The 16,427-nt window shown below is 30.1% G+C and overlaps 1 protein-coding gene across 4 annotated transcripts in view; it reads right to left on the minus strand.

Annotated features, from left to right (window-relative positions):
- Nucleotides 1–269: 269 nt before the first annotated feature.
- LOC141446567 (uncharacterized) overlaps nucleotides 270–16,427 on the minus strand; it is a 34,580-nt gene continuing 18,422 nt past the window's right edge. For 2 of the 4 annotated variants that reach the window (XM_074113112.1, XM_074113117.1), the window contains 14 exons: nucleotides 15,647–15,690; nucleotides 15,221–15,309; nucleotides 14,055–14,228; nucleotides 13,776–13,889; nucleotides 11,573–11,704; nucleotides 11,232–11,407; nucleotides 10,766–10,907; nucleotides 9,877–10,101; nucleotides 9,704–9,793; nucleotides 9,424–9,621; nucleotides 9,100–9,223; nucleotides 8,816–8,939; nucleotides 7,987–8,075; nucleotides 270–7,405 (listed from right to left, as the gene is read on the minus strand). In XM_074113112.1, the coding sequence (XP_073969213.1) occupies nucleotides 7,302–7,405; nucleotides 7,987–8,075; nucleotides 8,816–8,939; nucleotides 9,100–9,223; nucleotides 9,424–9,621; nucleotides 9,704–9,793; nucleotides 9,877–10,101; nucleotides 10,766–10,907; nucleotides 11,232–11,407; nucleotides 11,573–11,704; nucleotides 13,776–13,889; nucleotides 14,055–14,228; nucleotides 15,221–15,309; nucleotides 15,647–15,690 (1,825 nt within the window). In that variant the 3' untranslated portion in view covers nucleotides 270–7,301. The remainder of the gene's footprint in view (nucleotides 7,406–7,986; nucleotides 8,076–8,815; nucleotides 8,940–9,099; nucleotides 9,224–9,423; nucleotides 9,622–9,703; nucleotides 9,794–9,876; nucleotides 10,102–10,765; nucleotides 10,908–11,231; nucleotides 11,408–11,572; nucleotides 11,705–13,775; nucleotides 13,890–14,054; nucleotides 14,229–15,220; nucleotides 15,310–15,646; nucleotides 15,691–16,427) is intronic. The other 2 variants (XM_074113121.1, XM_074113126.1) reach the window with 2 other exon arrangements.

Here is a 16,427-nt window from a genome sequence, read left to right on the forward strand (position 1 = left end):
TTTTTCATGTATAACAGTAGATTTAATATCTGATTATAATATTATAGTATTATTTCTCTACTACAAAAAGTTTCATATTTTGTACAAAAGTAAAATGATTAAATAACAATTTAAATGACTTAATATAATTTCTTGTATCCTCCATTTATGTTATATTAAAGTTAAAATATTTTATAAAGAGTTACTATCTTTTCTTTGTTTATTAAGTTAGTCGAAATTTCTATTATTATAATTATTTAAAAGAATGATTCCAGTACGTATTTACAATATTCTTCTTCTTTTTTTTTTTTTTTCTTTTTTTTCAAGAATCATCAAAATTTTTAAACTTTACCACACCAGTCAAAACTTATGGTATTATAATTTTGAATTAAGCATTCCTACCCATACATTTTAGAGTGATTAGTTGTGATGCTTGCACTAAAGAAAAGGCGCTAATTTGATGCGCTTAAATAATAACAATAATAATGTTAATAATAATAATAATAACTGACCAGTCATTTATATTTAATTATACACTTAGTAGCTGGTAGTGTTAAAAAACTTTTTAATAAAATTTACAATTTATTAACTAATTCTTCTTCTTCTACTTTTGTAAAAGTACAAATAAATAAAAGAAAATAAAAATTAAAAAGATTATAAATATATAAAAATATTTCTATTTTTAATTTTATTTTTGTAAAAAAATCTGTGAGCTTGCCTTAAAAAATTTATATACAGCTAAAAAATTAGTTGTTAAAAATCATTATCTACTTATAATGATTATAATAAAAATTTAAAAAAACAGGAGACCAGGTTTTCATTATTAAACTTTCGATGTTTTTTCTTTTTGAAAATTTGTATATTTAAACAAAAGGTTTAAAAAAAAATTGTATAAGCACATTTTTATGTAGGTTTATATAAATATATTATCTACTTATAATAATCAACAAGTTAAATATTAAATATTTATGCTGCTTACAAATTTGAGCATATATTACTTTGTTTAAAAAAGTAATTGTAATCAATCAAACTAAAAAGAAATGGAAGACAAAGACATAATGAAATTATTATTATTAATTATTTTCTATTAAAATAGAAGAAGAATAAGATAAAAAGAAATGATATATTTAAAGTAAATATATTGAAAGTGCAAATTCTCCTTTAAAAAAACTTTCTCTTAGTGCAAATTTCATTAAAAACAAACAATGCAAGTAATAAAATCTGTTCAGATTTCGGAAATGTTTAAATGTCACTCATTGCCGCATCGTATTCTAGTCTGAGCCTTTCTAAAATAGGTCGGCTGCTAAATGGACGACAGAGAGAAGTCTCATAACATTCATTCCGATCATTTACTCTCACTGCTGTATACTTCTGCTAGAGCGATATTTTCGATATCAAATTCAGCACAAGAAGTACTGAAAATTGGCAAAACCTGTACGATTGTCCTAGACAGTAATAGAACTTACAAATCTACTGAGGCAAGGCTATTCATTGCAGCGCTTCCAGAAATAAGTTATTTTATCAAAAGAAACTTTTAGCGTCTGTGATAATCTCTGGTTGTCGCGACTGTCAGATCAAACATTCAAAGAAAATGGGCTTAAGGCGCTCTCCCTCCGCTTAGTCCCCTTAAAAAAACGATTACAAATTAATACCGATTTAATACTTAGTTATTTATTGATCTTGAAGCAGAATTGCTGAAGATAGGTGTCCAAAAAGTAGGATTTTAAAAAGATCAATGAAGTTGAAACATGCGGAAAAGTTCTCTTGTTAGGAGAAGGTCAGAAAAGAAGAAAGTAGATGTAAATGATGAGATAAGTCGATTGTAGCGAAGATTTGGTAAGAGACCAAATTAAATAAATGGCGTCGTGAACTAGTCTTCAAAATAATGATAACAAAATCTGGCATGAACCTCTCACGATTCTCTCTTACTGCAATTGTTATTACGCTTATAATTTACCAAATAATTTTTTTTTTGGCTTCCTGTCTGTGCAGATTAGACAGAGATGTACTAGTGTATTATTTAATGATATGTTTAATGAGTACTATTGTTATTTTTGTTTTAGTTGCTGTTATGTTTTATTTTTTACTTTTTATTTTCAAAGTTTGATTTTGTTTTTGGTAATGAATTGGAAAATAGCCAGATACGCTTCGGATATTGGTTCTGTGAGGATGGCATGCAGGTTGGCAGGAAGTGGACATTTCGCTTTGATGACTGCATTCCACAGTTTGTCCCTATCATCCTGGTGACTATTGCAATCAAGGATCAGGTGGTTGGCGTCTATAATTGTATCAGAAGGGCAAGAGCAAATTGGAGGGACTGAGATTCCTAAACGGCTGAGGTGGTGGGGTGAGAAGTTATGGTTGAAGCGCAGTCGTATCAGAGTGGTAAAGAACTTTCTACCTTCTGCTAAGTCAGAGTACCACGGTTTTTTGGGTATTGTCGGCTGCAGTGAAGTGTAAAATTTACCTCTGGCATTTTGTGAATTTTCGTAATCTATAGACCATGCCCTGTAATAGGTACGTTTAGCGAAGTTCTTTATATCTGAAGGTAACAGTTTCTCGAGCTTTAGATTCTCCAGATGTATTGCCTCTTTTGCCTTAGAGTCTGTAATTTCATTGCCAGTTATCCCTGAGTGGCCCCTAATCCATATCAATCGAACTGTCTTTCCGCTAAGACCCGCTCTCTTCAGGAGGTGGACAGTTTCGAGCACCGTGAAATCGGCGTTATGCCCGGGACATTTAAGCTTGTTGAGCACACTCTTGCTATCAGAAAGTATGACAATTGTTTGTGCCTCTGTCGAGACCACTAGATTTGCGCATTTATTGATGGCAGTGAGTTCAGCCGAAAAGACTGAGGCATGGTGGTGTAACTTATATAGTCTACTGAGGTTGGTTTGCGGGTCATACACTGAACATCCCACCCCTTCAGGGGATTTAGACCCATCAGTGTAGAGGAAGTACGCACTTGGGAACCTGGTATTTAGTTTCGCCGATAAGTATTCATTATTTGCCGATTCAGGGATGCTTTTATCGTACTGGTAGAAGTTAGTTATGACACATTCTGGAGCTCCCAGTGTACACTCAAGGTCAAAAGAAAATGTTGGGAGATGATTACTCCGGTGTAGGGACAGCATGAATTGCGACAGAGACCAGAACTGATGTACAAGAATTGGCGTACTTTTTTTATACCAATACCTTTCAGTGAGGATTCGGGGAGCGAGTCTGCTTATTTTTTGAATGACGGGTTGATTCAACAAGGGTAGTCTGTCAGCGATATAGCGCGAGGCTAATAGGTTCCTTCTTATTTTCAAAGGAGGTTCCTTCGCCTCCGTTAGTAACGCGTTAATGGGGGTTGAGTTGAGAGCGCCCAGGCATGTGCGAAGGGCTTTGTATTGGATGCGGTCAATCTTTTGGAGATGTGGTAGGTGCCGAATTCCCATAGAGAAAGCAGCCGTAATCAATCCTGGAGCGAATTAGCTGACGGTATATCATCAAGGATATTTTTATATCTGCTCCATACATTTTATGATTCATAAATCTCAAAATATTCAGACTCTGTTCACACTTAGCTATGAGATATTCTATGTGAGTCCTCCAGAGGAGTTTTCCATCCAAATACCTTCGCTCTTAACTTAAAAAAAAAAAAAAAATTAGGGAATAATAGTTACAAACAATCTAAAATTTATGAAAGGGTTGACCACAGTCAGTGCTCTTACTGAGACTTCTTTCCCAATCTGGAAGTTGTACAAACTTCTTTTCCTTTTCAAACTGAAACGAACTCTTAGATCCCTCAGAACTCTCCAAAAATATTTTTTCCAGATATATTTTTGAAACAAAACCAACAGGATAATCTGTGTAGAATTAGTATCTCAAAATAAGAGAAAAAGATTGGAGCCATTTTCTAGAAAATCTTCCCCACTTCCATGAACAAAAAATGTCAGATTGATTTTCTTTAGCAATAGAAGAGGTAGAAAAAAAATCAAGAAATCAATACTGTTCTAAAATCAAACAATACTTATCTAACTTAAAATTAATAATTTAACTGATTCAGAGATGTAATATAATATTATCTATTTTGATTGTACTTTTTTAACGAAAAATGTTTTCTTAAGTTTATTTTAATCTGTTGATTAACATACACACATATACAATATATTTAAACATTTTAATCAAATACTCTATTCATAGTGTATTTTCCTTTTTAAATATTTTCTATGCCAAAGAAATATACACATATTTTATGTACTATACCCGTAAATATATTTTTGCTTATAATTTAAATATTCTTTGTTGCTTTTTTAAACTACAATTTACAATAATTACTGTTTCAAATAAATTTAATACTTTTTAATTAAAATGTTATCTTATTTGAAAAAATAAATAATTATAACTACAATATTAATTTGTGCATTATTTTTTAATTACAATATATTATTTTATTTCTGAAAGACAACTTAATTTGAAAATAAGGAACCAGTATTAGTTATGTATTATCTATGCATTAAAAAATTAAAAACAAAATTAGTTCTCATTATAAAAAAAAGAAGTCAATTATTAACTTATATCGTTAATAATTTTAATTATGATAATTGGACAATGACAATAACGTGGAATTTGTAACAATAGACCGTTATTAATAATATCTAATATATGTTTTTTGAAAATTATTTTACATACAGCACCACTTAATTTAAAACATTTAAAATGTACTTGTAAGTTTGTTAATTTATATATTACTTTATACAAGGTGTCCCAAAATAGAAAACAAACAGTATAAACTTACAATTACCACTTTGAGGAAATGAAAGCGCCAGGGGAAAAAATTGCCTGTTTTTTAGACCTCCTTTGCAGCTTGCAGCTTTTTTTTTTTTCTTGAAAACGTGGTAGACATTAAAGCAAACTTTGATCTCAAAGATACACACATATTACAAAGCGTTACTGTTCCATGTGTAGTATGAGAGCAATAGAAAATGTTATTTTATAGCGGTTTGCCCAATTCTGAGAGACCTTAGATTCAAGATGTTTTGACAGAATTCAAGTACGATAGAACTGTTTAATTAATCGGATAGAGATGATTGGCTGTATTATTCGTTCAGCTGGCAAATATGGAAAGATTTTAAGTGATCAATTTAATTAGTAATCTTTTTTTTTACATACATATTTTTGTGGTCTGTTCATTTTGGCATTTTGTCATCATGTTTGTATCTTCAATTAACATTCTATAAAAAGCATTAAGTGCTACTCAGCAGATGGACTATTATATCCTTGCATTTTGTTTGTGTTCCAATGATGAAGAGTTGGAACAATTAATTATTATGATTATTGTGGTCTGGGTGCCAGGTCATGTGGGTGTTTTAGAAAATGAGGAAATGGACAGGTTGACCTCTCTTTTCTTTGTTGGTTCTGAACTTGCTATTGGCAAGTCATTCTAGCTTCTAGGAGTGGACAGTGTCTAAACGATAATTGGAAGTAAAAGTAAGATGATTTTGTATACATCCCACAGAATACCTATTTGCGTCTCTTATTAGGTGGTATAAGAAGACAATTTACATAATGGAGCTTACATAATCGATGCCGGATCATTTATTGTAAAGATTATGAGATAGAGAAGGGATTCCAAGACATATTGGGGGTGAGGAAACAGGATTCAGTACTTTTTGATGGAACGATAATGAAATGAAAACGATAATTCCCAAATTTGCCTAAACATTCTCTTTTTTCAAATTTGACATCATGTTGATGCTTCAAGGTAATTTATTTTTTAACCATAAAGGAAGCAAACATCAAGAAATGGAAGACGTTCATGTACATCAAAAAATGGGGGTCAGAGCCCGTGGTGCAGTCTTACAGAAAAAATCTCCACGTTTCGTATTTAAGCAATCTGGCTTGACAATTTTCTCTTACTGTAATTTGTGTCAATAAATTTTTCTTCGAAACTTAGCTCTGTACTAATAGAGAAAAAAAAGTCTATCAGGTTCATCATAACAAATGATACAACCAAAATGAGACTTTCGAACCAAAGTGAATCTGACTAAAATATGATGTGTTTGAAGACCTCAAATACCTCTCTGCGATTGTCAAGAATGTTTTCAGAAAACATTTCAGACTTTCATTTCTACAATGTGGTATAAAGTTTAAAAAAGAATCTTTGGAGACATTTTTTTAAATGAATTCACATCGATTTAGTAAAGAAGCCTTAAAGTCAATCCATTAGGGGTCCTTAGCAGATATGTAACAAAATGTCAAAATGAAGTTTCTGCGATGTTTCACTTTAGACCATACAACAAACACCATGTGCAGACAAATTGGTAAAACCACTTATTCTTACTCAAAGGAATCGAAACGTGAAATCTCCAATGAAAACTCCAAATCTGCTCTTTCGCTAAGCTTCCCATTACGGAGGTTAAGAGAAAGTAGAAATGAAACGATAGATAAAAGCAAGATAAATGAATTTCTGAGATAAAGTCTGAGACTAACTTCTTTTAGGAAATTATCATATGATTTCATAATCTAAAGTTTTGGCAGGAATTGATAATTTTTTCCTATGTTTGTCTTTTTACATTTATTTTCTCCTCCAAGTAGTATTTATTACGGTGTGGTTAAGTGGGACAGCCTTGTTCAAACATATATGTCAAAAGTATACCAATTTACTCAAAATATATATCATGGCTCTTTTAATAAAAAGTTCACTCTTCCTATCCAAAGAAATTTTTCTTAAGGTAAAATTATTAAAATATTAGCAAATTATTACTTTAAAGGCATTATTTGGACAAATTCTCTTAAACATAACTTATTAAATAAAAAATAAATATACTACGTCTTTAGGAATAATTGTTTTCCTTCCTAAAAGCATTATATGCAAAAACAAATTTAGAAAAATAAAGTTTTTTCTATTTTTTTGTTTTTTGTTTTAACTTTTATCATAAACAATATAATTTAAAAACAAGTTATTTACTTTTTTACTTATTTTTCTTAGGTAAAAAATAGCAATCAATAGTAAACAAGTATGGAAAGTGTTATACTTTGTAAAAACAAAGCTGAAAAAAGCAACAATAACGGAGAAGTGACATTATTGAATTCATTATTGTTTATTAATAAGAAATAAAATTGAACAAAAAATTAATTAAAACCTATTTTGAAGAAAATGGGATTTCAATTACTTAATAAAATAAAACTTTACAGAAGTGGAAAAATAAATTCCCAGGAACAAAATAAAATTAATTAAAAAAAATATATTTTATAAAATCTATTCAAATTCTTTTGAATATTACTAATACTTTATACACAGAAGTTTTCCTTTTTTTTGGCACAAAATTAATACATTATTTTTTGTGTAAATACTTTTCTTTTAAATCTTCAAGAAATTCTTCTTCAAGTGATGGTCTCGCCTGTTTTTTTATATCACTTTTGGTTTTGTCAAGTGATGCTGAGAAATGAAAATAAGAAAATAAGTGGCAGCGAAAAATAGAATTTAAACAAAAAATCAATGAACAATGTGAAATTAATTTGTTTAACATATTTTATATTCAAAAATTTAATAGCGGACTGTTGGAAAATCCAACATTTATTTGAGGACAGTCATTCCATTTGTGTAGTAACTGTTGTCTAGCAAAAATTCCAAAATGTAAAAAGAATTGTGGAATCAAAGAAGAAAAAAAAAAAAGAAGCAATCTTATACAGCAATCTTGGGATTTTTCAAGTAACACACATTCTGGTAGAAAAGGTGCTCCACACTAAAATATTTAGAAAAGGATTTGAACAGAGAAAGCTTCTCTCCCTAAGTAGAGTTTCTTTATGAGTGCTAACAAAACCCCTTTAATAAACAAAACATAAAGTAGGACTTGCAGGGATAACAGAATCGCCACATTAAGCAGTTTCAGAAACACTGGCATCACTTCCAGATTAGGCAAATATATCTATTTGTGTATTAGCGACATCTATCATTTGAAAGGGAAAACAATTCCATTTTTCTTTAATGATAGTCAAAGAAATATTCATTCTACTTACCAAAAGAAGATATGCATGAGTCCATGCTTGTCCCTCGCAATAAATTAAAACTTTTCTGATCACCTGAGGTTCTGTTCGAAGATACATGACTGAAAGTAAACATTTCAAAATTAATTGAAAGTATTAGAAAATAAATGTTTACTAAAATGAGATAAATAATCTGTAATTATGATTTTTGAAATAACCACTAATAAAAGGCTACAAAAATAAAATAAAATACTATATTAAAAAAAATGATTACTTAGTAAATCAGTATTCTCTTCGTGACTGAAGTAATACATTCTTACTTCCTGAATTTAGCGTCGATTAGCACCTCTCAACACGTTTCTCTGGCGCAGAATTAGGGTGACTACTTTTCACATTTATATATGATGTGTAGATGTTAAAAAAATCATAAATGGTTCATAAATATTTTCGGAACTAAGAATGGTCTGTCTAAAATGTAGATAAAATGAGATCTCCACCCACCCTCTCGAGTAGTTTTTCACTCCCTACACAATGATTCTCACGGTCCTGTGATGCAGGTAATAGTGTCAAAGGGAAAGCAGGATGGAATCCACTGTTATTCCGTGTGCAGTATATTTTAGAATTGATGTGACCATTTTAAAGTAATTCTACCCTTTGAAATTTCAATAATTATGTTCTACTTTATATTCTAAGCTAGTTGTAAAGGTCCAGGTTTACCTCTTTTTATTTTATAGAATGTGGAGTTAATTTAATTTTATAATTCTTAATACAATTCTGCAAATGTTATCTCAAATTATAATAAATTTATTTTTCATACATTAATTGATCTAATTTTTAAATAAAAACAAATTTCTAACATTACCTTGATTCTCCGAAGTTTAATGACAAAGATCTGTCCATTTTGCACTTATAATCTTTACAAAGATCCATATCTTTTGACATTTGTTCGCATCTCTTTTTTAAAGCGACTTCTTCTGCTTCTTTTACTAAATATAGCATAAAAATTAGATTCTTAAACATTATCAGTAGCATATAGCAGAATATACTGCTCAACCGGAGAAAAATGCCTCTTTAACTGATTATTTTAAAGTAAAATATTTTATAATGTTATTGATAAATAAATACCAATAGTAATAATAAATTAACCTTTTAAAGCAGCTTGGATACTACTAAGTTCTGACTGAAGTATGCTGCTTATGTATTCAAATTTTTGTTTTAATGATATCTCATTGTTAGTTCTCGCTCTTTCAAGTCGAGACTGGTCTTGTATCTAAACAAACAGAAATATAGATTAAATATCAAATAATTTTTTGTGAGCTCAGAAAGAATTAAAATATATTTCTATTAAAAATAATTAATTTTTCCAAGAATTATGTTACCAAAACTAGAAAGAATAAGAAGCGCATCTTGAGTCAAGACATGAAATACTATTTTTTTAAAAAATACTCTAAAAGTGCAGTTTTTACTAACCTGTCTTTTTATAAGTTCATTCATTTCTGACAGTTTCATACTGATCTTGGATTCTGAAGCATTTATCGCTTCAAGTTTAATTCTTTCCAAAGCTTGATCTTGAAGATTCTTAAGATTTTCTAATTCTTGTTTAGAAACAAACTCATTTTCTAACTGTCTTTGCATCTGTTCGAATTGAGATTCTACTTCAATTCGTTGCTGTAAAAATAGTTGAAAAACAAAGTATAATTAAAAAAATTTAATAAATAATGTTTACCATACATTATTTTAAAAATCTTACTTGTATTTCATCCAGCATTTTATTAACGTGATGTAACGCTTCAACTTTCTTTACCTGTTCATTTTCTATTTTTTTAAGTAATCTATTAGCCTACGATTGATTTAAAAAATGAGTAAAATAAAATGAATTAATAATTGTATTCAGATACAATGTATTGAATTATTTATGTTTACCGCATCTTTGTCAGCAAGACCATCAATTGTGAAAGCAGTTTTCATCTGTTCCAATGATTTATCTTCAAGTTGGGCTTTTAACAAATTTAATTCTTTTTCTAAAATTTTAAGCGTAGCATCTATTCTTTTAGAACTGAAGTCTCGCCTTCTAATATCTGGCTCTAAATCAGCCTGCCAATTCAATCTCTCCACAGGTTTAGGTGACATTGTGTTAGTTGATGCATCCTGAAGCAAGGGTATATTATAAAACAGTGACAAATAACCTAATAATTTCTACCTATTAAGTGGAATTCTGATAAAATTCAAAATTCATAATTAAATTCTGTTTTAATGAAGAAATAGCTATTAGAAAAAATATATTAACTTTTTTTTTAAACTGATTAAATGGCAGGTATCCATGGAAATTCGTGGTTGGGGAAGTAGTAAAGCGAATAAGGACCAACGAGATGCAGGTTCCTCAATATTTCTCAATGAGTTACTGGGGCTCCTACGCACTAACATATTATTAGGCTTATCTCGGATGCAAAGCAATGAGCAATTTGAAATTTATTGGATGAGTAAGCCCCAATAGAATTGAACATTGAACCAGCTTTAAGGAGCAACCATCTGAAATATCCCGGACACTTTATTGCTTTCTCGATTGCACTTTTAGTGGAAAATGCATTATTAGATTTGTTGATATAATTTTAGGCAAACAAAATGGACACACTTGCCCATGCAATTCTTTTTGGACTAAAGAAAGGCAACATCTTATATCCCTAACTCTTAAGAACTTATCACTTCATTTCTTAGATTCAATGAGTGAACTATATTCTTCTCTCAAATATATAACGCTAGTACTTATCAAATAATCAATCTAAACTAAATAATAGATAAATTTTGTACTGACATAAACTTTTGTTAGACTTGATTTTTCTTGCTGCAGGATTGCAATTGTCCTTTTTAAAGTAGCTATAGTATCTTGCGCTTCAATTAACCGTGGATCTTGCAACTTATCCATCATCTCTAACTTTGCTGCACATTCCTCATACCTGGCAGTATAGAAAATAAATATAATTCTTTAACTCGTTAATTTTTTTTTCTAACAAGCTTACTTCTACATATTATATTCATTTATTACAACAAATATTGAGATTTAGAATTTGTGTGTGTGACAGAAACTTGAACCAAAAGATTTCAACATTTCGTCTAGAACTTGAGTATAGTAGACACTAAGTGTAGTAGAAGAGTTGTAGTGAGTATATATTACTCACAACTGGTGCAAATCCGAAGGTAGTGACAATTAAAGATAAACAGACATGCTCTTCAAGTGCTAAACGTATAAATTATGTTTGGTTTTTTAAAAAGTAGATTACCTTTCCTTCCAGCAGATTGTATCTTCCTGCAATTTACGAACGTCAGCAATATTTTGAGCAATTAACGCTTCTCTTTCAGCAATCATACTTTGATTTGTCATTAAAACCTCTTCCAAATGATGCACCAAACGTTGATTTTTCTCTTCCTCCATTTTTTTTTCATCCTCAAGATGTTTCTATAAACATATTTATTACAATAAACATTAATATCTTTCTTTTGTTATTAAGAACAAAATCCAAAATAGGGATTTAAAGTTTTTCTAATAGATTATTATAAAAAAAAACAAAAACTAAAAATTTGTATTATACTAATTCTAAACAAAAAAAAAAAATCTACCAACTATCACTAAATGTAAATGTGTTTGTGAAGTTTCTTCATTTCCAATAACTTGTTCGATAATAGCACCGCTAGTATTTGGTTGGTCCAAGTGTTTCGATAATTCTCTGTACAATTCTGCCTTGTCTTTGCTTAACTGTAAATTATATAAACAAATCTATTATATTTTATTTTTGTTTTTTAATGAAAAAAATATTTTTTTTAAACGGGATTTACTTTAAAAAAAAATTATTCAAATAATTTTTGAAACAAAAAGTGCTATTTCTAGTGAACAAGTTGAGCAGTGTAGAAGAAAATAATTTAAAAAATATTAAGTAAAGGAATTAAAAAGAAAATAAATAAATAAAACTATGTAAACCAAGACCGATAATAATGTTATTTGATTAAAAGGAAATTTATTTAGGGAATAAAAATATTTTATGAAATCCCTTAAATAATAACTATTCAGTACAAAAGAAATAATTAGGAGAAGATGCATTTTGAAGCCTTAATTGCATGCTTTGGTTTTGGAATTGAATTCGCTCTTAGAAAAATTAAAAGAAGAATATTTAAGGCTATCAGCCTAACTGCACTCTTCAGAGGTATGGAAATGCAGGATGTCTAAAGAGGTAAGTTACTGATCTTCGACCGTAGCGTTGTCTAGGCATGTTCTTGGTTTTTTCTTTCTAATTCCGTTTTGATAACTCACTTTTTTAACTCCTTTGTAGCATTGCCAGCCAATCCATGCCTTCGTGGAAGTTTTTAACATAATTTCTAAACATCTTTCTTCTTCCCACTGCATTTTTAAATGACACTCAGCAACGAGTAGAAAAATAATGAAATCAACAACCTAAATTGCTCATGTGATTTAGTGAAAACTGGCCATATGGTGAATTGTTAACTCTAGTTTGATGAACCATACCTCTGTAGGCAGTCTACCGGTTCGTGCGAACCGTTTTTTAAAATTATGAAACCTTAGGGAACTGGTTATTAAAAATAAATGAATTACTCTTATTTCAGTTTTGAATGCCTACAGTGTTGCAACTGTAGAACTGCCTAAGTCGGAAGCCTGACAAAATTACAACCGCGCCGTAATCTGTGTCGCAGTAGTGTACACACTGCAGAGGTAGTAGTTAGAGCGAAAGGTCAACGAATCGAAAAAAAAAAAATATATATCCCTTAGTTTTGTTTTCGACATATTATGTACCTTTCGCTCTTGCTCGTGAGATTTCGTTTTGAAAGAATTTATTTAGTTTCGGTTTGAAGTCATGTTTTCCCACTATAACTTTATTACAAATTGTGGCTGAGGTTGGAAATTAGAGATCCCTGTCATTCATCTCTTATCAAAAAAATTTGAACTACAAATGTCAGTGGTTTTAAAACGTTATTTTTGTAATAAGATTTTATATTTTAATGATTTTTTTTTTGCGCTTCGACTGCCAAGGTCGTTAGCGCCCCTAATCAAATGATATGTTGCGTGAAAAAATGGTATTTTTAATGCAAAGTGAGGCTAGATAAGTGATTTGTTTTCTTTCTTAAAAAATAAAGAATAGGTTCTCCTAGATATCACTTGACTCTATGGAACCGGTTCCTAAAACTGCCATCACTGTCTGTAGGGGATGGTGGCAAATTAGGAATGTGATGTGGCTAAACAAAGTGAAACATTTACAAGACGATCCTTTCGAAAATTATTCTTTTCTTCTTCTTACAAAGATCAAGACAATAAGCTTGTTGATAATTCTTCTTCTTCATTAATCCAAATGCTTTTTAGAATCACACAAATCAAATCAAAATTATATTTTCATTAACATTAGTTACAGAGTTACCAGAAAGCAGTGAAACCCCCCTCTATTACTTCCAATTTTGGCACCAATTAACGTTAATAAAAATAAGGAAAAGTTGGGGTAGGGAATTTTTGTTTTGTAAATATTGTAGAAGAACATGCTTAAATCACCAACCAGCATAAGCAAAAGGTTAAATAATTCGGTAATGAATGTTATTTTTTTTTACAACCAGCTAGCAGTAAAATTCTTTAAAGTGTCTCCAAACCGAAACAGCATGCAGTTTAGAGTTTATTTGGTCAAAGCATTCTAAGAGAATTCTACATGCAACAATGTGAATCTTTTTTCGAAAAGTAAATAAGTATTTTCATTTATATCTTCTGATTGATATTCAACAGTTTGAAGGCGAAACTAGAAAACATAATTTTCAAAATTACTATTACTTACATTTGAACAAAGTTCACGTAAATGCTGTAATTCATGCTCGGCATTACTTGCTCTTTGCCTCAAAGTACAAAGCTCTTCTTGCGCCTTCGCATACCGACATTCAAGTCTAGTTAGCTGAAATATTTAAAAATTTATGCAAAAATAAAGAATAAAAAGCATGGCAAAGTATTTAAGTAGTCAACTGAACCAGAAACAAAACAATAAACAAAATACTACACACACAAAAAAAAAAAAAATAAATTAAAGCGTAGTAGGGAAATAGAAAAACTAACTTCATACCTGTGTTTGTAATATTGATATTGTATCATCTCTGGCAGCTTCTGCTTGACGAGAATCTTCAAGTTCGTACTGCAGTCTTTCTGCTTTGTCAAGAAGATTGGCCGCGGTCTCTTCAAGTTTTCCTTTTTCCAGGGTTGCTTCTCTGAGATGTGCTTGTAATTTTCCACGATGAATCTAGAAGAAATATGATTTTATGAGTAGTGCTATTTTTTAATAAATTTATTTATTTTTTAAAAAATGTATAATATTTTTTCAATTGTTATTTTGTTTTTATTGACCACAAGGCTTAGTTTATTTACTAAAACTTTGCTGATAATACCATCATCATTCATTTCCTTTGATAAAACATTCTTCAAATTCTAATTATTTAGTATTTTTTAATTTATACAATGTGACCTTGCTGTTCAAAATATAGGAGATTTTCAGATATTGGAAAAAGCGTGTTCTGCAACCGAAGCAGTAAGAAAAATTGATGGCGAATAGGTGCTGAATGAACTTCTGATCAGCGTTGGTTTCAAAATTCATGACTTTGAGAACATCTCTTGCATTCTGATTCGAATTCTTGAGTAGACCTATGGATACCGGTTCCGGTATCCGGTACCACCAACTTTCAATCAACTTGTCGGTCAACTTTCTTTAACTATTAAATCTGCAGCTTAAACATTTGTAATTTTTTGATTCTTGAAAGAAAAATTGTATTTTTAAAATCATTTTGTTTATTATTAATTCGATTTTTTTTTTTTAACGTAACTCTAAAATCAGTTATTTTTTTTCTAACTGGTAATGTTTGCTGGTGACTGGTAAAAATTAGATTATCATTCGGATACTTTATTACATCTTCTAATTAGTTACCTAAACCTGGATTTTAAAATAATGTTCTAAACTTTTCAAATTTGCGGAAAGAGTTTAAAATATTTAGTAATTATCGTTTACTATTCTACATTATCTTTTTTGCCGATCCTGAAGCTGGCAGTTCACTTTGGTGGTCTCATCTTTATATGATTTATTTTAATTTTAATTTTTACTTCTTTTACATGCTTAATCGAAATAAGTTATTCACAGTTCGAATGAAACTGGAATTTCGTAAGTCAACTAAATGGAAAAAAAAGAAAATGACTAGAAATAAAAATTTACTAATTATTTTTTCGAAATAATTATGGACTTACCATTGGCGAAAGAGAGTGTTTTGGTGTGTCAGAAGCACTGGCAGTTTCAGCTTCACTGCTTCCAGTAGGAGTGCCACATGACTGTCTGACTGAAAATTCACAGAAATTAACCAAAATTCAAATATGAAGCAAGTTTTAATATGGATAGTTATTTAAACATTTAGCTCATGGAAAATCAGACCCCCTTTACCAGAAAAGTTTGGAAAACCTCAACACTAGTGAAAAATCATTAAATTCTCTATTTACGGTTGTGGTTGTTTTTAGCCAAACCTTCGTAATGTTATAAAACTAAAGTTAATCTATAAAACAGAAAGTGATTCGATAGTCCTATCACTTTGAAATCATTTCCTTGTTTACAATAAAAGAATTCAAAAATACAAATTAGCCAATTAAGTAATATTTATTAAATACAAGCAAAAGTAGTACCTGTTAAAACCTGGGACGACCCTGAAGTAATGAAATCTTGTTTACTGCAACAAAATTAGATTAATTAGAAAAATTGGTAGATACCTAAAATATGGTCAATAAACAAAGATAGGTTGGTCATTCAAGTATTGCCTGGATTCGTGATTTAATTACATCTATAATCTATGCTTGATGTGAGTTATTGCATTATCACTACCTGGACTTTGATTTTTAGTTATATTGGTTCAAAAAGAAAAGTTTAAAATTCCTTTTTGTTTTTTCATTCTTTACTAGCGAGTATTGTACCGAATGTTGACAAAGCGTTAATATCTTGAAAGTTGAATATCCTCCCTGAGAACTGTTTAAATTTTTGAATATTGTTTTTTTCTGATGTACTTTAAATTAAAAACAAACTAGGAGTGAGGCAAAGTGATGTCGCCTTTCTCCTCTGTAATTTAGCTCAAGAATAATTGATCAGGGTTTTTGGAGGCTTATCCGCTTACTCGGACGATGTTGATATACAGAGAGGTTTGATATTCAGAAGTACTAAAGCAAGACTAAAAGACTTTTATCCGCTCTGAATTGACTTACGCCTTCCAAACATTGTCTATCTCCAAATGATTCCTTTGTTTATAAAAAAAAAAAAAGGTTTGGCGTCGTGAAAAGAGTTATTTTATTTTATTTTAAATAAAAAACGGACCAATAATCCAATTTACAGAAACAACAATGACAATAACATTAATGTTTAGAAGAAAAATAAAACCAGGTAACTTTAACAATTTTTCGGCAAGACAGACGTTGT

Source organism: Rhodnius prolixus, unplaced genomic scaffold (assembly GCF_049639745.1).
Source record: "Rhodnius prolixus isolate KJV_2025 unplaced genomic scaffold, Rpr scaffold_1, whole genome shotgun sequence".
Lineage (NCBI taxonomy): Eukaryota > Metazoa > Arthropoda > Insecta > Hemiptera > Reduviidae > Rhodnius > Rhodnius prolixus.